The sequence below is a fragment of the Capricornis sumatraensis genome, chromosome 8 (genome assembly GCF_032405125.1).
Source record: "Capricornis sumatraensis isolate serow.1 chromosome 8, serow.2, whole genome shotgun sequence".
Lineage (NCBI taxonomy): Eukaryota > Metazoa > Chordata > Mammalia > Artiodactyla > Bovidae > Capricornis > Capricornis sumatraensis.
The window spans coordinates 6503430-6525727 of record NC_091076.1 but is presented as its reverse complement, the minus strand read 5'-3'; the positions used below and the strand labels follow the sequence as shown (position 1 = coordinate 6525727).

The window sequence follows — 22298 nt, the reverse complement described above, 5'->3', positions numbered from 1 at the left end:
GGACCATAAAGGCTAAGAGCTGAAAAACTGATGCTTTCTGATAGTGGTGTTGGAGAAGACTCTTGGACAGCAAGGAGATCAAACCAGTCATTCCTTAAGGAAATCAATCCCAAATATTCACTGAAAGGACTGGTGGTGAAGCTGAAGCTCCATTACTTTGGCCACCTGATGTGAAATGCCGACTCATTAGAAAAGGCTCTGATGCTGGGGAAGATTGAAAGCAGGAGGAGAAGGGGGCAACGGAGGATGAGAAAGTTGGATGGCATCACTGATTCAATGGACATGAGTTTGAGCAAACTCCAGCAGATAGTGAAGGACAGGGAAGCCTGGCTTACTGTAGTCTGTGGGGTCGCAAAGAGTTGGACAAGACTGAGTGAACAGCAACAACAAAAGTGGGAACACCTCAATCCTGGAATTTAATCTCTCTGCCTTTTTTCCTTTTAATCTAGTTTTGGCTGCTGGAGTACAGGCTCTAGGACTGAGGCTTCAGTACTTGCCACAGAGGGCAGAGTCAGAAGTCGTGGCCGACAGAGTTGCCCTGTGGCATGTGGGATCTTCCCAGACCAGATCTTTTTCTAAATGGAACAGGTGTTTCCTTCATTGGCAGACAGATGGTTTCTTTACCACTGAGCCACCAGGGAAGCCCAGGAGTTAATCCCTTAACTTTTGTGTTTTGTTTCTCTATCCTAGACCTCGAGAATAAGCAGGGAAGAAAGGACGTGGCCCCCTTTCCACTCAGTTAACCGTGAGGATGAGCGGACGAGTTAGTTTTGCTGTTGATAAACCGGAGAAGGGCACCTCTCCAGGCCTCAGATCTCGAGGGGCCCGTGGCTGAGCCAGAGGTGCAGGGCCTAGAAGCTCCTGATGGGAAGAATCAGAGATGAATTATAAGTCGGAACGAGGGATTGCCGCTCAGCTGGTAGAAACCCCGCCAAGGACCAGCGCAACTTGCTCAGCAGCCTCTCTGTCCCGGGCCGGAAAGTTGAGCGCCCGGAACCTTGACACGCGAACTTCCCCCCAACCCGGGCGCTTTTGGGCGCTGCGCGGCGGCTGGCTACAGCCGGTTGCCAGGGAGACGCCTGGGAAGATGGCTGCTACGTCTTCGTCGGATTCAGACGGCGGCAAAGGCGAGAGGTGAAGGCTGGGATCCTTGAGACCTGTTTCCCTACATATGTAAAGAGGGTGCCCCGGTCCCTAGGATCTGGGCTCCTGCGAGTCTCAGCAGCGCTGGCAGTCCTTTAAAGATCACATAGGGAAACTGAGACCCAGGGAGTGAATGGGTGTGTGTGGGTGACTCGAGTGCTGCGGTGGGGGAGCCGGAACTTGGCCCCAGACGCTATACCCCTAGTTCAGAGCTCCCTACACACCTCATTCCAGAAACCAGTTCCCGAGAAATGTTCTTCCTTCCCTTGGAATTCATCATCTAGCCCCGCCCTCGCCCCCGTCCCCCAACTCTGTCCCTCTTCTCCCAGCAGTGAGGCCAATTCGAAATGGCTGGACTCACTCAGCGATTCCATGGCGAACATCCACACCTTTTCCGCCTGCCTGGGTGAGTCTCTGGGACCAGGAACCCCGGTTCTGGGGAGACCGCGGTGTCAGATGGTCCTCTAGTTAAGCTTCTAGGATGCTGAGGCCCTGGTTTATGGCCCTTTTTATGTTTTCCAGCGCTGGCCGATTTTCACGGGGACGGGGAGTACAAGGTAAGCCTGTCACCCCAGAAGTGAGGTTTCCTGATAGTTCCAAAGAAGCTCAACGTAGTCTGGAATTCATGTGCACTTTGAAAAAGCACGTTTAGTGTTACACTTTATTGTTAACGTGAGAGTGGAGAGAACCTGTTGATTTCATATGACAGACTGCAAAAAGTACAGCTAAACAAAGTGCTGCTGGAGATTATACTAAGACAAAGCCTCATCATTATGTTGACGTTAATTCTTCGCTGGAAGGATACATCCCATGGTTGGGGGTGGGGCGTTAGAATCTGGAGGGAATTTAGAAGGGAGGAGACTGAGAGTTTTATGTTTATCAAAAGGGTATACATTTTAAGGTTAGCTATGAGCTGATCATCTTGAAGCTGGATGATGGCTATTTGGGGGTTCGTTATATGAGTCTCTACTTCTGTATATGACTGAAATTTTTCCATAATAAAAAGATTAAAATTAAGATAAAAAGATAAAGTAAGAAATAAAATAAAAAATTTTTAAGGCACAGATTTTTTTTTTAAGGTTGAGAAATTATTGAGCTAAAAGAAAGGAAGTTAACATATATTGAGTACTCATTTCTGGACTAGACCCTCTTTGAGGCATTTTCACATACATAGATATTGTTTATCTCCATTTTGTTAGTGGGAAAATAGATTCCAAAAGGCTGAGTTTACCGAGTTTGTTAAAGGTGGCAGACCTGGGTTTGTCACATTCCCCATCACATGTTCCATTACAGCTCAGCCCTCACCAAGGGCAGTGAATCTACAATGGATACCTTATGATGGCAGCTAGAAAAGAGTCATATCCTGCTTGGACAGTGCAGAAAGATTCGTGGCTTTGGCCCCCAAATCCCCATCCATAGAGCGTTCAGCAATTTAGCAAGCATACAGTGAACCCCTTGGTTAAGGGAATGGCAGTCCACTCCAGTATTCTTGCCTGGAGAATCCCATGGACAGAGGAGCCTGGCGGGGTACAATCCATGGGGTTGCAAAGAGTCGGACACAACTGAGTGACTACAACATGCAGTGAACCTCTACTGCGTGTGAGTTGTTGTACAGACCCTAAACTGAGAAATGAATCAGTCCATAGTCAGAAGGAAATGCGGATACTGTCCTCGATTCATCCACAATGTTGGCTGAACACCTGGTGTATCCTTGGTGCTGGGTTGACAGCAGTGACGGGTAGAGAAATCACAGACCGCACGTGCTTAGTTGCTCAGTTGTGAACAACTCTTTGCAGCCCCACGGGCTGCAGCCTGCCCGGCTCCTCTGCCCTAAACTGGAGGCAGGAGGAGGCAGGGCTCCGTGAACTGTGCTGAAGGATGAATGAAGTGTGTCAAGAAGGCACGGAAGAGGGGAGGGCAGAGGCAGACAGAGGCAAACAGAGGCAGAGTCGCTTGCAAACTCACAGTGTATTTGCAGAGAGGAAATTGCTTTCGAACTGTGGTGTTGGAGAAGACTGCTCTGAGAGTCCCTTGGACTGCAAGGAGATCCAACCAGTCCATCCTAAAGGAGATCAGTCCTGGGTGTTCATTAGAAGGACTGATGTTGAAGCTGAAACTCGAATACTTTGGCCACCTGATTTGAAGAGCTGACTCATTGGAAAAGATCCTGATGCTGGGAAAGATTGAGGGCAAGAGGAGAAGGGGACGGCAGAGGATGAGATGGTTGGATGGCATCACCAACTCAGTGGACGTGGGTTTGGGTGGACTCTGGGAGTTGGTGATGGACTGGGAGGCCTGGCGTGCTGTGGTCCATAGGGTCACAAAGAGTTGGACACGACTGAGTGGCTGAACTGAACTAAAATTGAACATTAGAAAGTTGAGGCCAATATAAAATAGTTAAAACCACTGGCTTTGTTTTTTTAATTTTTGGCTGTACCCTGTGGCATGTGAGACCCTAGTTCCCCAACCAGGAATCAAACCCGTGCAACCTGCATTGGAAGGCAGAGTCTTAAATACTGGACTGCCAGGGAAGTCCCAAGACCACTGGCTTTGGATTCAGACAGACATAGGTTCAAGACCTAGCTGTACCACCTATTAGCCGTGTGACTTTTACCTAACATCTCTAAGCCTTAATAGTTTCCTCATTTGTGAAATGGGGCTAATGATTGTATCTACCTCACAGGTTGTTGCTCAGATTAAATAAAAGTACATGAAGTTACTGGTGTGGCTTCTGGCACACTGAGCATGCTCAGAATCCAGGCATTCTGTGGCAGCCTGCATCCTGGATGGAGCATAGCATGGATGGGGAAGTGATAGAAAACCTGTTGGGATCCAGATCAGAGGGGCCTTGCAGGCTTCACTCAGGAGAATGGGCTTGCATGGCAGCTGCAGTGGCTTGAAGGGTGGAAATACAAGAGCTTGGTTCTCCCTTGTGGGTTGCTAGAGCACGTCCCACTCTGCACACTTGGTTCTGCTCCTTTCCCGTTTGGAAACCAGGCCTCAGAGCCAAGATAGGAGTTTCAGGCCCCCCAGTGACCTCAGTCATTATCCCAGTGTGTAGAACAGTGTCTGGCATGGAGCAGGCCCTGAAGAAACGTTTACTGAACAAATACTGAAAGCATCAGCTGCCCCCTGTTCCTCACTAGGTTCTGTCGTTCATTGTCTCCTTTGACTTTCACTACAAGTGTCCTGCAGTGTGCGTGGGTGCGTGTTAAGTTGCTATAGTTGTGTCCAACTCCGTGAGACCCCGTGGACTAGCTTGTCAGGGTCCTCTGTCCATGGAATTCTCCAAGCATGAATACTGGAGTGGGTTGCCATGCCCTCCTCCAGGGGATCTTCCTGACCCAGCAGGGATTGAGTCTGAGTCTTTTTGGTCTCCTGCATTGGCGGGCAGGTGTTTTTTTTTTTTTTTTAACCACTAGCACCACTTGGGAAGCCCCTGTCATGTGGTAGGTATTCCCATTTTGCAGGTGGGAAGACTGGCTCAGGAAATCATTTTTCCCAAGGTCACACAGCTTGCAAAGCCTTTGCCCTCCTCCCACCCACCTGTGATACACTCTGAGTATATATGGATGTGCACCAGCAAAAAGCTAAGCCCAAGAAGAGGGGCAGTAGGGGTGTCTTTGGACCCGAAGCCTGGACTCAGCCAGCCTCTCTCTGCAGCTGGCCATGGGAGACCTTGGCCCAGATGGGCGGCAGCCTCGCCTGAAGGTACTTAAAGGACACACACTGGTGAGCCAAAAACCGCTACCTGACCTGCCAGCCGCTGCTGTCACCTTCCTCGTGGGGTCCCACGAGCCCCGGACACCAGCCCTAGCAATCGCATCAGGCCCTTGTGTGTATGTGTATAAGAATCTCAAGCCCTACTTCAAGTTCAGCCTGCCCTTGTTGCCTACAAATCCCCTGGAACAAGACCTTTGGAATCAGGCCAAAGAGGTAAGTGACACGGGGAAGAGAGCAAAAAGGCAGAGGTGGCCGCTGCAGGTGGGCCTCATTCCCTGGCTGGCTCTGGAGCTCACAGGCTCTACCTTCTTCCTGTTGTGGCACAGGACCAGATTGACCCCTTGACCCTGAAGGAGATGCTGGAGGGCATCAGGTGAGAGCCCACTTTCCCCTTCATGTGCCTCCCTCACCCCCCAGTTCCTACTCCTTCATCCCAGAGCCCACTGTCTGACACACCCCTCCCCCCCAACCAGCCCTATTTCTCAACTAAACCTACTGGGATGGTCCCTCTCCTTACAGGGAGAAGGCAGAGGTGCCTTTGTCTGTACAGTCACTCAGGTAAGGGCCCTCTGGACGGCCAGGGCTCCAGAAGCTCCCTGGGAGGGTAGGGGGAGAGGCTGTGGAGTGGCCTCGGAGGGCAGGCAGGCCCCGGGCACACAGAGGTCCCTACTCTGTGTATCCAGGTTTCTGCCACTGGAGCTGAGTGAAATGGAGGCGTTTGTGAACCAGCACAAGTCCAAGTCCATCAGGCGGCAGGTACTGCCCCCTCTCATTTCCCTGTAAAGAATACAGACAGTTTTTTAAACAGAGCACAGAAAGCCAAACCCGACTAGTTTTACTTTGCAGTTTCCCTTCCAGCCTGTGCCGCCTGTCGTCTGCAGGGCTTCTCCATTTTGGTTAGCAGTGACAGCTTTGAGTTGATAGATACAGTTATGTAACATATATCTTTATGTAACTTATGTATCTTTATCATCTTGGGGGTAAAGGTAAAATATTTTCATTAGGGAAAATTTTGAAAAAAGAAATACAAAGGAGAAATACAAGTGACTATACTTACTACTCTTACCATTTTGATACATTTTGTTCATAAATAGGCTTTTACATCCTGCTTCCTTTGAGCATGTAACATTGTATCTTGAGCATCAGTCTTGAAGAACCCCATTTTTAGCGGCCCCTTGATTATTTCACTGGTTCATTATTCATGCATAATTTATTCGGTGCAGATCATTGGTCAAGAAGTGTCTTCTTTTTATTCTCTTCATATTTTTCTTAGTTAGGATTTTAATAACTTTATTGATAGACCTACTCATTGATGAGCTCCAGTGGTTCCTGACCTTGGGGGTTGAGCCTTGTCCAGGGATGGGCTTTCAGAGTTGTCCCTGCATTTCAGAAAGCCACATAGGAACCACTCGCTATAGAGGACACTAGAGCTGAACACGTTGACTGACGCATGCCTCCATGTTTGGTTAGCTGTAGATAATTCCCTGAGAAACAGTGTTCTCTCCTGCTGATCAGCAGCTCAGATCCACACTGTTGCTATCTCTGAGTACTTTTAAAATCAGGAAGTGAGTTAAGTATTGCTTAAAAGGTGCAGTGTGGGGGAGGCCATCTTTCCAGGTATGCGTCGTGGCTGCATGGTGGGGAGCCACTAGCATCCGCATTTCTGTAACTTTTCTCCTTCCACTAGGCATTGAGGAGTCCTCTTTTTTTATCTTAAAGATAGTCACTCAGTGAACAGCTTTATCCAAAGAAACATTGTAGTCTCGCTAAATTATTTCCATAGGAGAAATTCCTAAAAAGGGGATCATCGCCTCTTTTGTTTTCTCTCCAATCACAATTAGAAGAAGAACATATGCCCACTGTAGAAACTGCAGAAAAGCACAATGAAGAAATTAAACCCTGCCTGTGATGTCATTGTCCAGAAATAACCAGTGTTTGTATTTAAAAGTTTAGCTTTCCAAGGTTCTTTTATTCATATATATGTTTTTTAAACTGGGGTAATACTAATGTAACTTTTAACCTGTATTTTCTCTTAATACATTAGAAACATTCTCCCTGTCATTGAATCTTCTTTTAAAATCTGATTTTGGTAAATGACCAAAATTGTGGTGTGGTTTTTGATCATACAGAGAGTTTATAATTGACTTAGAGAATCCTCTTTTGTTAGGAAATTAGGTTTGCTGCAGTCAACACTTTTGTAGATAAATCTTCTGTCACAACTCTAATACTCTTCTTCCTCCTTTGCCCTCTTTCTTTCTGGGGTGTCCTGGGAGGAGCTGGGGTGGGAGATGGTGTGAGGGGATCTCCTGGGTGACCCTGGAGTCCTTCTGCAGACAGTCATCACCACCATGACCACCTTAAAGAAGAACCTGGCTGACGACGATGCTGTGTCCTGCCTGGTGCTGGGCACTGAGAACAAGGAGCTCCTGGTGCTAGACCCGGAGGCCTTCACCATTCTGGCCAAGGTCAGTGTGGGCCTGGCCCTGCGCACACCCAAGGCACAGGCTCCATGCCCTCCCCCTCCTCCCCCAAATCTCCTGCCCCAGTTAGTTAGTTCTTGGTGATACCTGTTTTTTGTAGAAAGTTATAAAATGTAGACAGGCATCTAGAAGACAGATAACCCCAAATCCTACCACTCATGCATACCTTCTGTGAAAGTTTTGGCACAAGTCCTTGTAGACATTTTCATATTTAGACACAGGTATATAACTTTCAATATTTTTTTCTTTTTTTTACAAAAACAGCCCCATGCTGTAGGATCCTGAAACCTGCTGTTTTCAAGCAGCAGTAGCTCATCAGTATCTTTCCATATCTGTATAAAACCATGTCAGCCTTTTCAGAGGTCGCAAAGCATCGATTATATAAATACTCTATAATTTCTTTACCCTGTCACCAATTGTATGTTTAAGTTATTTTCAGTTTCTTGCTATCATTAACCACCGCCACAGTAGGCTTCCTTGCCAAATGTCTTTGTGTGCTTATCTAAATACCTCCTTACATGCATTCCTAGAAATGGCATAGTTTAGTCAAAGGGTGTGGACTTAAAGGTTTTGCTACCTGTTCCCCTCCAGAGAAATTGCTTACGTTTTAAACTGTGCCCAGGAGGGTGTGAGTGAGGAGAGGGGTACTTGGAGGAGTGGCGTCAGGTCAGGGAGGGGCTGGGGCTCCAGAGAAACTGGGGTGTTTGAGTCTCTCTGCAGATGAGCCTCCCCAGCGTCCCTGTCTTCCTGGAGGTTTCTGGCCAGTTTGATGTGGAGTTCCGCCTTGCCGCCGCCTGCCGCAACGGGAGCATCTATATACTGAGAAGGTAGCCACATCCAAGCTCTCTAGGGTCAGAAGGAACATCTCAGAAACCTAGTGGTTTCAAGGGCTGGCAAGATGAGCAGGGCTTTGGAGCGAGAATGTGGGACTGGAAAGAGCCCAGAACTTCATAGGAGGCAGAGCCCTTGAGCGTAAGGGATGTCTGGAGGCTTGTCCCGTGGGGCCTGGCAAAGTGAGGGACGAGGCTGGGTGGCCGTGACACTAGCAGTGAATCAGAAATTAGATAAAAATGGTCTTTCTATTTGTTCTATTGCTTCTATAGGTACAGGAAATTTCCTCATGCCTTAGTGTGATGTTTCTTAACAGTCATTCTTTTAATTCAAGAAATGTTTTTGAGTACCTGCTATGAATTAAGCATTGCATGAGGTATTGGGGATATATTGATGAACAAAACACGTAGTCCCTACCCTTGTGGGAAGACATATTAAGACCAAGATTATATTACAAATTGGATACATGCTATGGAGGAAAAGTACTGGCTCAGGGAGGAATAAAAGGGGGTCAGGGTGATCAGCGAATGCCTGTCTGAGGAGATTACTTGAAGGTTAAGAAGGATCCAGTTCAAAAAAGTGGAGCAAGAGTTATAGGCAGAGAGCATGAAAGCGAACTCTGGGTGGGAAAGACATTGGCATGTGCCACTTGAGCTTGGTGGCAAGAGATGACATAGAGATCAGGTCGACTCACGCAGGACCTGGTAGGACATGGTGAAGATTTGGGGTTTCATCTGAAGGGCAATGGAAAACCATTATGGGGTTTGACTCAGGAGATACGATGAATGACATGATCCATGTTCATTTTGGAGGGTAGATTGGGATTAGGCCCAGAGACCAATGGGAACCTCTTCAGGTGAGTCATCAGATGGGCAATGTGTCTGGCTTAGACTTAAGAAAGGTGGGCCAGAGTCTTTCTGGGTAAGAGAAATAAGATTCAGATGCCAGGAAACTGAAAACTCTGCATCCACACAGAGCAACCTCCTCCTGCTTTTCTGATAAATTACTAAACTATTATATTAAATGGAATCTCAGTCCATTACTTCATCTCACCTGAGGTACACTCGCTGTAAACTGCTTAACGATAAGTTATCACACAGATCAAGTGAAGTTGGGAGGAAGACCAGGAGGGAAAACACACATTGTGTTATCCAAGGTCATGCACCTACTAAGTCCTAGCTGCTGCTGCTGCTAGGTAACTTCAGTCATGTCCAACTCTGTGCGACCCCATAGATGACAGCCCACTAGGCTCCACCATCCCTGGGATTCTCCAGGCAAGAACACTGGAGTGGGTTGCCATTTCCTTCTCCAGTGCATGAAAATGAAAAGGGAAAATGTCCGACTGTTAGCAACCCCATGGACTGAAGCCTACCAGGCTCCTCCGTCCATGGGATTTTCCAGGCAAGAGTACTGGAGTGGGTTGCCATTGCCTTCTCCAACTAAGTCCTAGAGGTGGAACTAGTTCCTGGGTCCTCTGCTTGTGGGCCAAGGCTGCTCCCAGGATCATCTGTGGGGCCTGGAAAGAGGAGGGTCAGCCAGGGAAGGAGAGAAGGTTTCTGGGCTGAGAGTGAGTGAGTGAGTGAGCGAGCGTTAGTCGCTCAGTCACTCTGCGATCCCATGGACTGTAGCCCTCCAGGCTTCTCTGTCCATGGGGATTCTCCAGGCAAGAGTACTGGAGTGGGTTGCAATGCCCTCCTTCTGGGGATCTTCCCAACCTAGGGACAGAACCTGGGTCTCCTGCATTGCAAGCAGATTTTTTACCGTATGAGCCACCAGGGAAGCCCTGGGGCTGGGAGTGTGTGTCTTCATTCCACAGAGACTCCAAGCGTCCCAAGTACTGCATCGAGCTGAGCGCCCAGCCTGTGGGGCTTGTCCGTGTACACAAGGTCCTGGTGGTGGGCAGCAACCAAGACAGCCTGCACGGCTTCACTTACAAGGTGTGATCTCACGGCAAGCACCTCCAAAGCCTTCCACCCTTGTCTCCTCAGTCCTCCTCAGCAGGCGGGCCCTTCTGGCATTCCCTTCCCAGCAACTCCAGCCAGCCCTTCTTTCCACTCCTCAGCGCTGAGCCCCCAGCAGACACTTAGCTGTTCCCTCCCAGGGTAAGAGGCTGTGGACAGTGCAGATGCCTGCAGCCATCCTGGCCATGAACCGCCTGGAGCAGCGCTCCCGGGGCCTGCAGGCCGTCATGGCCGCACTGGCCAACAGTGAGGTCCGCATCTACCACGACAAGGTCCTGCTCAATGTCATCCGCACGCCGGTGAGCTGCTGACTCCTCCCTGCCCCGCTCCCCGCTTGGGACTCACTCACCGCCTCTCCTGATCCTGCTCCACCTGCCACCCTTAACTTTTGATGTATTTTGAAAATGTTCGTTGAGTATCTCATACGCACAACTCACTGTATTGAAAGGATAAAACAATGACCGATCCTTATTGTTGAGGGACTTGCAGTCTAAGGTGCGAGCCAGCCAGAAACAGCTGATTGAAATACAAGACAGACCAAAGCAGACCAAAGCCCAAAAAAAGCACAGAGACAGACTATAGTGACTCGGGGGGAGACTAAAGCAGACCAAAGCCCAGAAAAAGCACAGAGACAGACTATAGTGACTGGGGGTGGTGAGAGATACATAGGGGTGGAACTCAGGAGCCATTTCACAGAGCAAACAACAATTCAGCTGGTCCTCGAAGCAGTTTGCTTTGAGAAATGGAGTGGATAAATAAAGGTGCGATATTTCAGACTGGAGATAACATGAACAGTGGCTGAGAGGCATGAGTTTTCTTGATAAAGGAGTCCAGGTAGTTTGATGAATTTGGACCAGAGTTTTTCAACCAGAGTTTTGAGTCATTAGATCGATTTAATGAACCAGTATCAGACCAGAAAAAAGTTCAGAGTGTTATCACATGTGAAACTTGTGTGTATACGTATGTGTAAAGTGTCATATGTCACAATATAAAATTTGAAAGCAGCTGGTTTGGACCACAGGCTCTCGGGAGGGCAGGCGGTGTGGTGTACAGGTTGGGGAACAGACAGAGAAAAGGCAGGTTGGAGTCAGATATGGAAGGCCTTGAATATGTAAACAAGGAGAGCAAAAACCACTAGAGGTTTTTCAGCCAAGAGTAGACATGGTCATATTTGTATTTTGAAAGGCAACGGAAGCAGCTGTTTGAAGGACAGACTGGGGAGAAAGACGGCTGGGAGACATGTTAGAAAGCTGAACTCAGAAGCCAGAGATGTTCGGTCTGGAAGTATGGCCATGACGGAGCAGGGGGCGGGGTGCGGGGATTAGAAATACAGGAAATATTTCAGAGGCAGCATAGCTCCCGACCTCATCTCACATCTCACCTCGTACATCATATATGGGGTCTCCCAGCCTTATCCCCCCTCCTCCCAGGCCTGTTCTCTTTACTGAGATCTTTTCCCAACTAAACTGGTGTTTCCACCATAGGAGGCAGTGATCAGCCTTTGCTTTGGCCGCTATGGGCGGGAAGATAACACCCTTATCATGACGACACTAGGTAAGGTGGGTCAGGCCTGGTGCGGGTTTTAGAGGTGGGAGTCTGTGGGGCAGGCCAGACCCTGGGAAAGAAGAGATGCATGTGGGACACGGGTGGGCCTGGGCTTCGGAAGCAGGGCCTGCCTGCAGACACCATCCCAGCTGGGGCTGGGCCTTCACTGGGGACAGCTCATTAGCAGTTTGATGTCACTACCTGGGGCCAGGCCCTGGCTGTGTCTCCAATTCACCCCAGTATCTGCCACAATGCCAGGAACATCAAAATAGTCAGTAAATAACTGCTAGGAACTCTCCTGGCGGTCCAGTGGTTAGAACTCCATGCTTCCACTGCGGATGACCCAGGTTTGATCCCTGGTCAGAGAACTAAGATCCCACAAGCCAAGGGGCTTGCGCAGACAACTAGATAACTGCTAAATGAATGAATGCATTACTGGCAGGACACACTTCACTCCTTTCAGAGACCCACGGTCCCAACAAGAAGACAGAAGAGGATCAGCGTGAGGCAGGCTGGGGAGAAAGAGTGGGGCCATCGGGTGGGCCTAGGGGGGACACATGCCGTCTGTCCTCTTCCCTAGGTGGTGGCCTGATCATCAAGATCCTCAAGCGCACAGCGGTGTTTGCCGAGGGGGGAGGTGAGGCGGGCCCCGCACCAAGCCAGGTCATAAAACTCAACGTGCCCCGGAAGACCCGGCTGTACGTGGACCAGACACTGCGAGAGCGGGAAGCCGGCACCGGTGAGGCTCAGGCTGTCCCTCCCCATCCTCCTCAATTGGTCCAAAGTGGCAGCAACTGGGTGAACGCCACCTGGGTGCCCTGAGCAGCGGGAGGAAACCTGGGTGAGCCAGGCGGGTCTCATGCCTCTAGAGGCCCAGAGACAGCCTAGGGCTACACCCCACCAACAGAGAACTAAAGCTCAAGGTAGAAGGTGCTGCGGCTGCCCTTCGAGTTCAGAGGAGGGAGCAGCCACTTCTAGGTGCAGGAATTCTCGTAAAAGAAGTAGAATTTGATCAAGGTTCTTCCTTTTCCTGTTTAATTGTTCATGCTCTTTTGTTCGTGTAGTACCTATGTATGCCAGGCCTTGTGCCAAGTGCCTTGGATTAGGCCAGTCCCTACCTAAGGAGCTCAGTAGACCTTGCTAGCTTTACATTGCATGACAGGTGCGTAAGTCTCTGCCAAGTGGTTTTGAGGCGCACAAGAGAATGTGTTTGCCTGGGAGCCTAGCAAAGGCTTTAGAGAGATGACATTGGATTTAACTCTAAAAGATGATTACAAGTCCACCAGCCAGACAGGGACAGGGAAGGGCGATTTTGGCAGAGGCCTGGGTAAAGGCACAGGGCCCTGCCTGGGTTCAGCCAGGAGCCAACAAAGGAGGCCAAGACTGCGCGGGCGGCCAGGTGGTGGGAGAAGCCGGGCAGAGGGGCAGGGAGCGGTCCACAGCATCTAGAGGCTGGCTGTGGGACCTCGACCTCCTGTTGCACGCTCCCAGCCTCTGCTCACCGTGCCTTCCTCTCATCCTCTCCCCACGGCAGCCTGAGCGGGAGCCTCCTTCCCGCGCTGCCCCCCTCCCACCTCACCATCAGCCCCCCGTGTCCCTCCCCTCAGCCATGCACCGGACCTTCCAGGCGGACCTCTACCTGTTGCGCCTCCGGGCGGCCCGTGCCTACGTGCAGGCCCTTGAGTCCAGCCTGAGCCCCGTGTCTCTGATGGCCCGGGAGCCGCTCAAGCTGCACGCTGTGGTGAGCTCTCGGGGTAGGGGTGGTCAGGCCGCCTCAGGGCCAGAGGGGCAGAGGTCGGGTGGGCGGGAACCCCTCAGGCCAGAGCTGGTTCCAAGGCAACTGGCCCCATGCCCCTTGTCACCTGCCCACAGACTCAGAGACCAAGACCTCCCCCGTGGGCGCCCTCGCCTTCTCTCACCTGTGCCACCTCTTCCCCTCAGCTGGCCGCAGAGCAGGCACACTCTGCAGCCCCCTTGTTCCACATGGGGCCTCAGACGAGCCCCCAGACGTGGGACCTGGCCCCCAGGTCGTCACCTTGGGACGTTTCTTCCCAGGAGCCTGGGAAGAAACAGAGTCCTCTTCAGGAGTCTCTTCACTTCAGTAACTGCCGGCAGCCCGAGGAGATCGGACTGCCTGGTGCAAGGATGGGGCCGTCCCGAGACTTACACAGGCACGAGGAGGACGAGGAGCCCTTAGACATGCCTGACCTCAAGGTCCTCAGGTCCCCAGCCAGCTCTCAGTGGCTCCCTGAGGTGTGCCGTCTGATCCAGCTGGGGTTCTAGTCTCTCTTTCCCTGAAGACAGCGGAGAGATCCAGAGAGGAAAAGGCTACAGAGCGCAGCTGGGAAGAGGGAGAAAGTGAAATCACCACAGCCCCCAGAGGATGAGCGGTGGAGGCGGGCCGGGCCCTGAGGACAGGGGCAGGGCTGTGCAGCGGCGCAGGCAGGAGCCGGGCCTGCTCGCCCAGGCCAGCTCTGCCTCCCACCCGCCTTCTCCTCCTGGGGCCGCCACTCAACTCTGTACCCACGGAGCCAAGCTTCTGAGCTCTGGGCCTTCTGATGGACAATGCTTTAGAGCAGTTGGAGGAGGGTGACTTGAGGACGTGGATGAGGAAGCAGGCGGGCAGGGCCAGGGTCAACCTTCTCAGCACCCAAACCCTTGAGGTCCTAATGGCTTTCTCCCCTCCCCACCCTCTCCACAGGTTCAGGGCCTGGGCCCCACCTTCAAGCTCACCCTTCACCTGCAGAACACATCAACAGCCCGCCCCATCCTGGGGCTGGTGGTCTGCTTCCTGTACAACGAGGTGCTCTATGCTCTCCCCCGGGCCTTCTTCAAGGTACTGGCGTGACAAAGGGTGGGGTGGTGCCTGATCAGATGCCCACAGGTCAGAGGTGAGGGGGCTGGCAAGTGGCTGCAGCTACAGGGCAGGCTAGGGCGCAGCAGGGGCCCTGAGGAGAGCCCCCGAGGTTGCCTGCCCCAGCTGCTTTTCTCCCCGCCTGCGCGGGTCTGAGGGCAGCACTTGGAAGGTGCCGGGACAACAGTGAGAGTCCGGGCCCCACCTGTGCCTCCCTCGGAAGCCTGTTGGTGCTGGGAGTCCCAGAGCCGCCCTGCTGCCTAGCCCCTCCCACAACAAGAATGGGGACCCCAAGGAGAACCTTCCAGAGTGAAGGGCCTGGTGTTCCCCGGGTCCGCATTTGAGCCTTAGTTGGAAGGGCCAGAAAATGAGAAGGACTTTGGTATGTGGAAGAAATAGCCCTAGACTTGGTTGGAGGTCAAGAGGTTTAGGGACTTGCCTGGCAGTCCAGTGATTAAGACTCCACCTTCCCTGCAGGGTTTGATCCCTGACCGGGGAACTAAAATCCAGCGTGCTGTGCAGCACAGCTGAAAAGAAAGAAAGTTTACCTTTGATTATGGACACACATGCAGCCCTGGGGCATTCACGCCCCCACTGAGCCATGTGCCCCTCAAACGGGCCTGTCACCCCTGCTCGCCCTGCCAGGCTATGACGTTCAGCTGGGACAGCAGGGTGACAGCGCTTTGAAATCTACCAAACGCTGCCTGGGCATGAGGGCTGACTTCGTGACCTCTTTGTCCCCAAACTTAGGTCCCATTGCTGGTGCCAGGGCTCAACTACCCCCTGGAGACCTTTGTGAAGAGTCTTAGTGACAAAGGCATCTCAGACATCATCAAGGTAGGTCACCAGTTGGTACTAGTGCAGGGGAGAGTGTGAGTGAGTGTGGACAAGGCCCCGGGTGGCTGCAAAGAAGGGCTGGATATCTGCACAGCAGGGGCTCCCCCTCCCCTTGGACCGAGCCCTGCACTGGGGCCGGTACAGACCAGGCCGTGCTGGCCTTCTCGGGGAGCAGTGGGGAGGGCAGAATGCCCCCTACTGCCATGACCACCTTCTCCATAGGTGCTGGTGCTTCGAGAAGGCCAGAGCACACCCCTGCTGAGTGCCCACATCAACATGCCGATGAGTGAGGGGCTGGCAGCTGACTGACCCCATGCTGGGGTTAAAGCCCTAGTGGAACCAGAACCAGGAGGATCCAGCCGCCTCCACTGTGCTGGGCAGAGTTCATAGTCCCAGGTTCGCTCCCGTGTGGCACCATGCCAGGCCTCCGCCTCCCTCTCCTCTCCTAGTGTTCCTCCCTCACTACTGGGTGACCCGCAGCACAGGTCAGTGAGCTCCTTCCTCCTCAGGAAAACCCAGGCACACCCCTGTGGGCTCCTGCCACTCTGCTCTTGTCCCCACTTTCCCCCAGAAAGCACAGGTCAGTGAGCTCCTTCCTCCTCAAGAAAACCCAGGCACACCCCTGTGGGCTCCTGCCACTCTGCTCTTGTCCCCACTTTCCCCCAGAAAGCACCCCCAGGTCCAAAGGAGGAGTTCTGCAGCAGTTACGCTGAGATGAGGGCATAGGCCCCACCTTCTCCTCTGCCACTGTCCTTGGGCACGTCTCTGCTGCTGCTGCAGAGTTGGCGGGGGCCTGGCCCCAGACAGGCTTTTCTCGGGTGAGACTGAGCCCCCTGTTGCTCCCTGGGGTGCCAGGGGCTTGGTTGTTGCCATCTCAGCTTGCAGGCAAAGCACATGCTCTGATCTCCCCCTCTTTCTATTCAGGGCCCCGGGAATAGCTGCCTTCCCACAGGGGGCCTCTCTGAAGTCTTGGGCTCAGCCAAGGTCTCAGGCCTGTGATGCTCCATGAAGATTGCCAAGGAAGAGGCTGGCGCAAGAGGGCAGAGAGTGCCTGGGCAGGGAGCTAGGGGCCCGAGAAGAGGAAGGCTCAGCTTGACAGAGCAGAGGTGGGGTCAGGGCACACAGGAGGGGCATCTCAGGGGTCCTGGGGAGGGGGCTTGGGAGGCAAAAGCCTAGAACTGCCAAACAAACTGCTCTTCTATGCTTGGAGCCCAGATCAGTCAGGTGAGTGGCAAGTTCACTGGGCAGTGGCCATTATGTGTGAGATTTGCTGGAAAAGCATAGGCCTTAGGTTGAATCAGGGATTGAATGAAGGTGCATGTTAAGATCTTAGGGGTGAGAGACACACAGTCTGGGCCGTTGGTGCCTCCTGGAGTCCTCTAGCTAGTCTGCCTGGCTAACCTGCCAGCTGTCTTTTGGGTTAGTGCTCCCCACGGCCACCCTGAGCCATTTGTAAGCCAGGAATCCTGTTTGCTGAGGAAGGACCTATGTCTTCTTCTGACCAGGTACAGCCTATCATGTGGCAGACAGCTCAGGCTTTTGAGAAGAAACCAAGTTTCTTATGTTTCCATTTCCACAAGTGTAAAAGGATGCGGTTTGACTAGATTGTGCTCTAATATCCTAGAGTTTGGCAGCCCCTGTAAAGAAACCAGGAGTCAGCTCCGGAAAGGGGATACTTGGCAGGAGTAAGCACGGAACTTTTGCTCTTGAGACCAAGGGCCCTGCATTGATTGATTCTGCTGGACAACAGCCTCTGTGCTGGAAATGGCAAGGGACAGCCCACAGCTACAGTCTCCGCAGGGAATGCATTTGGGGCGAGGTTAAGAGAATTAAGGGGTCTGGACCAAAGCAAGAGCCCATCCCCCTCCTGTCTGCACGGTCCAGCCACTCACAAACATAGACCAGTTAGGTCGGGGTGGCCTGGGGTTCTTCGATCAAGCTGACTGAGGCTCAGGGGAATGAGGAGGAAGTTCAGTATGGAAATGGAAAGACAGGTAGAGGGAGCGTCACTGTCAGTCAGATTTCAACCAAACCTGAAGCGTTTTCCAAGAGAGCTCATCGGAGATGGAAGGCCCTGCCCCAGAAGGTATCAAGCCCCTTGTCACTGGAGCTGTGTCACTGTGGGAGGCCACATGACCTTACAGTCCCTTTCACCCTGGTGAAGCGATGAACTGTGTGAACTCGGAATGAAGAAGTCTCCTCTGGGTTCTCCTCATAGTAATCCATGATGATGCAAGTGGAGAAACAATCCCGAGGCCCAGCCCCTAATATGAATTTACATGATGCGATACTGTGTTGCTGTTCAGTCACTAAGTCATGTCTGACTCTGCAGCCCCATAGGCTGCAACACATCAGGCTTCCCTGTCCTTCACCATCTCCCAGAGCTTGCTCAAACTCAGGTCCATTGAGTCGGTGATGCCATCCAACCATCTCATCCTCTGTCGTCCCCTTCTCCTCCTGCCTTCAGTCTTTCCCAGCATCAGGTTCTTCTCCAGCGAGTCAGTTCTTCACATCAGGTGGCCTAAGTATTGGAGCCTCAGCTTCAGCATCAGTCCTTCCAGTGAATAGTCAGGATTGATTTCCTTTAGGATTGACTGGTTGGATCTCCTTGCTGTCCAAGGGACTCTCAGGAGTCTTCTCCAACACCACAGTTCAAAAGCATCAATTCTTCGCTCCTTAGCCTTCTTTATGGTCCAACTCTCACGTCCATACATGACCACTGGAAAAACCATAGCTTTGACTTGATGGACCTATTACTTAAAAACACATGAACCGCATGTTGCGGACAGTGTAAATAAAGCAGTTTGCAGTAGGAAGCAGTGCGTGATGCCCAGTGCCCTCACTAGCTAGAGCTCTGAGAAACTACATTAAGGATGAGGAGAGTGGGGCCTTTTTTTAATGTCAGAAAACATGTACCTACTTAGTACTGTTTGTACTAAGAGTTGCTCAGTCGTGTCTCTTTGCAACCCCATGGACTGTAGTCTGCCAGGTTCCTCTGTCCATAGAATTCTCCAGGCAAGAATACTGGAGTGGGTTGCCATTTCCTCCAGAGAACCTTCCTGATGCAAGGATCAAACCTGGGTCTCGCACACTGCGGGCAGATTCTTTACTGTCTGAGCGACCAGAAAAGCCCCACTTAGTACTATGGAATCGGGCAATTTATAACAAGGAAATGGCCTCTTCCCGTTCCTCAGTACTGTGCCCCTGCTACAATCATTTCCAGCTCCATTAGCTATTCTATAAATATGCTTATACAATCTTTGTTGGCTCCCTGTCATAATAGATGAGGCTTTAGCGCTCTTGTGGCAGCACCCTGCCCTCTCCTTTTCTCCCCAATTAGGTAAATCCACGTTCACTGTTTAGATTACTACGTGACTCTCCACTGCAGAGCCAAGAATGGGGCTGTAATTAAATTACCTTTTCGTGTATTTATTTTTCATGGAGTTGATAGTTGCCCTGTTTTTTCTCCTTCGCTTAGTTTTCTATGTATACCAACTGCTGGTTCTCCGACCGGGTCTGACAGGTCCTCTGGGTGCGTCCCTTCATCCCTGGCTTAAGGGAGTGCCGTTTGTTCGCTAGAGCTACAGCAAGCACTTCTGGGAATTCTGTTTGCCATGTTCTGGGCCAGATTCCTTAATTCCTGGACCCTGTGTCCTTTTTCATAGTTCTTTTACCCCTCACCTGGTGAAGCACATCCACGGGTACCTTCTCTAAAAAGTCACTAGAGTCGGACTTTCTTGATGGCTCAGTGGTAACCAGCCTGCAAATGCAGGAGGCCTGGGTTTGATCGCTGATCCAAGAGAATCCCACATGCCGTGGAGCACCTAAGCCCACGCACCACAACTGCTGGGCCTGTGCGCTAGAGCCCAGACTGCAGCTGCTGAGTCCCGCATGCCCCAGAGCCCGTGTCCCGCAAGAGAAGCCACCGCAGTGGAAGCCTGCACACTGCAACTCGAGAGCAGCCCCTGCTCGCTCCAACTAGGGAAATGCCACGCTCGCTCCAACTAGGGAAATGCCGCGCAGCAATGAAGACCCGGCACAGCCAAAAAATAGTTATTTTTAAAAGAATCTTGTAAAAATAAAACTCACTAGAGTTAAAAATTTTAAGACACTATTTGTCTGAAGATTTTATTCAGTTCGTACATGTATGTGATAGTTTGGGTCGAATTTGAAGGTGAAAGTCATTTTTATGTAAGGAAATCATTTTTAAGGTGTGCACCCTCGTATTCTGACTTTTGGTAATGCTGTTGAGAGGCTCCATGCCATTTTTGCTTCTGACTTTTCTCTGAGGTTCTGAAACATCTGACACATTACCATGTGTCATTAGTTGTTATGCTGCGGGGTGGAGGCTTGCATCCTTCAATTCCAGAAAATTGTTTCTTGAGTAATTTCTTCCCATTTCCTCTGTTCTCTCTGGAATCCTGATGAAGCCCAGCATCTGATAAATGATAATTGCAGAGAGAATAGAACTGAATCCTCTGATTTTTTTCTGTCTTCTCTTATATTATCTTTTGGTTCTATTTTCTGAGAGATTTTTACCTTTCAGCTCTTCTCTGGAACGGTTTTTAAAATTCTGTTTTATTTTTTGGCTGCACCACGTGGCATGTAGATCTCAGTTCCCCAGCAGAGGATCGAACCCGCACCCTCTTTAGTGGAAGCACAGAGTCTTAACTGCTGGACCACCAGGGAATTCCCTAAAATTCTGTTATTTTAATTCTCAGTTCTTTTGTTCTGTTCAGTCTTTAATTATGGTACCTTTTCAAGGACATAGTTAAGTTCAACACCATCAATCAACTGGATTTAATTGACATCTACAGACTACTTCAACACTAAAATACACATTTTTTTGGAGCTCACATAGAACATTCACCAAGACAGATCATATTCTGGACCATAAAAAACACTTTAACAGATTTAATAGAAATCATGAAGTGTCTGCTCTCACACTAAAATGTAAATCAGTAACAGAAAAATAATTGGAAAATTTAAAAATACTTGCAGATTAAACGGTAGTCTTCTAAATAATACATGGGTCAAAGAAGAAATCTCAAATGTTAAAATATTTTGAACTAAATTAAAATGAAAACAACTTATCAAAATTTGTGGGTGCAGTGAAAGCATTGCTTAGAGGGGAATTTATAGCACTGAATGGATATGTTAGAAAAGACAAAAGACCTAAAATCAATAATTTACATTTCCACCATGGGAAACTAGAAAAAGAAGAGCAAAAGTAAATCCAAAATAAGAAGAGCAGAAATCAATGAGATCAAAAATAGGAAATCAACAGAGAAAAAGCAATGAAAACCAAAAGCTGGTTCTTTGAAATCTTAATAGAATCAACAAAAGAAACTGCCTATTTCCAAGTCTAGTACTGGGTAGAAGAGAGGGGGGAAAAAATCTCTCCTGAAAACGTTTAACCACATGCCTCCCTGAATAAGTCTGCAACCTGAATTGACAATACCTGGGTGATCCATACCACCCCTAGCTGAGAATTTAAAGTGCCAGGTTGGTTTGTCATCAGGCAACTGATAAACGTATTTCCTCTGCGGAGGAATTTACTCTTAATCTCAAAAAATCCCCATTGATAGAATTCCAAAAAGTATGAATTCACAGTCACAACTCATGAACTGCAGGAAAATATGGCACTGTGAGCAAGAGCAAACAATAAACCTGCAGTATCAGGCCTCAGAAACTTAAGGTACTGGAATTCCCAAACGATATATGTGCTTTCAATATATTTAAAGAAAAAGGAAACTTAAAATGTAAGACAGCAAGAGTATATAAAATAAGCAAATCTGAAAAGGAACCAAACAATTTCTAGAAATGATAAAATATTTGACAGGTAAAACTCAACAGATAAGTGGGTACAACCACTAAAAACAGAAACAAAAAAAAAAACTTCAATAGGCTGGTTTAGCAGCTGAAGAAAGACTTAACTGGGAGACAGATTCGTAGAAATTATCCAGAATGCCAGAAACAGAAAATACGAGCTATGTAAGAGGCAAGGAGGATGGAGTAGGAAGGTCTAATCAGAGTCCCAGGGGACAGAGAGATGACTGAGAATTGGAGAAGACAGTTTTCTAGAACAGATGAAAGACATCAATTCATAGAATCAGGAAACCCAAGGAATCCCATTAAGATAAGTACAAAGAAAACCTCACTGGGACACATCGCAGTAAAGCGGCAGAATACCAAAGAGAAAAATCCTTTAAAACGGCTGGAGACAAAAAAGTATCTTCAAAGGAACAGTGAGGACAACAACAAAATGGAGACCATAAAGACAGAACAAAGTTTTCAATATATTGACTGGAAATAACTATTAGCCTGGAATTCTACATCCAGCAAAAAACAACTTTAAATAAAAAAGTAAAAAACTGGAAAAGACAGGCGATGGCACAAAATAAAGGCATAGAAATTTATCCAATAACAATTAAAATAGATAAAAGTGACTACTTCAAATAGAAAACATGTAAAAATCCATATTCAGGCCATTCTTAGGAGGCAGAGAATGAAAGTAAAAGGATAAAAACTCAACATATTTGGAATAGAAGGGAAATTTCTCAGCCTAATGAAAGAGTTTTTTTTCTTTTTTTTTTTTTTACAAAAACCAGCAAATATATTTTATGATGAAATACCGAAATTATTCCCTCTAATGTCAGAAACAAGTCAAGGAAGGGTGCCCACACTTTTCTCCACCCAGATAGAGAGAGGCAAGAAAAATAAGAGATATAAAAAGTACCTTTTCACAGAGATGATTATACATACAGGAAACTCAGAATTTTCAAGTAAATCATAAATTTTAGGTTTCTTGGACATAAAAAATTATTTTCATAAACCATGAATAACAGCAGCACAATATGAAGTACGTAAGTTTAACCAATTTATGAGAAAAAGTAACTTTATTGAAAACATTAAATGGAGAGA

The 22298-nt window shown here is 49.4% G+C and overlaps 1 protein-coding gene across 1 annotated transcript; it reads left to right on the top strand.

Moving 5' to 3' along the window:
• Positions 1-1083: 1083 nt before the first annotated feature.
• On the top strand, positions 1084-15683 carry BBS1 (Bardet-Biedl syndrome 1). The gene is made up of 17 exons (XM_068976433.1): positions 1084-1134; positions 1473-1549; positions 1666-1700; positions 4807-5079; positions 5193-5239; positions 5386-5424; positions 5550-5622; positions 7200-7331; positions 8067-8173; positions 9994-10114; positions 10279-10437; positions 11623-11692; positions 12264-12422; positions 13291-13424; positions 14385-14519; positions 15288-15374; positions 15597-15683. The coding sequence occupies exons 1-17, from the start codon at positions 1088-1090 to the stop codon at positions 15681-15683; spliced, it is 1782 nt and encodes a 593-aa protein (XP_068832534.1). The 5' UTR covers positions 1084-1087.
• The last annotated feature ends 6615 nt before the right edge of the window (positions 15684-22298 follow it).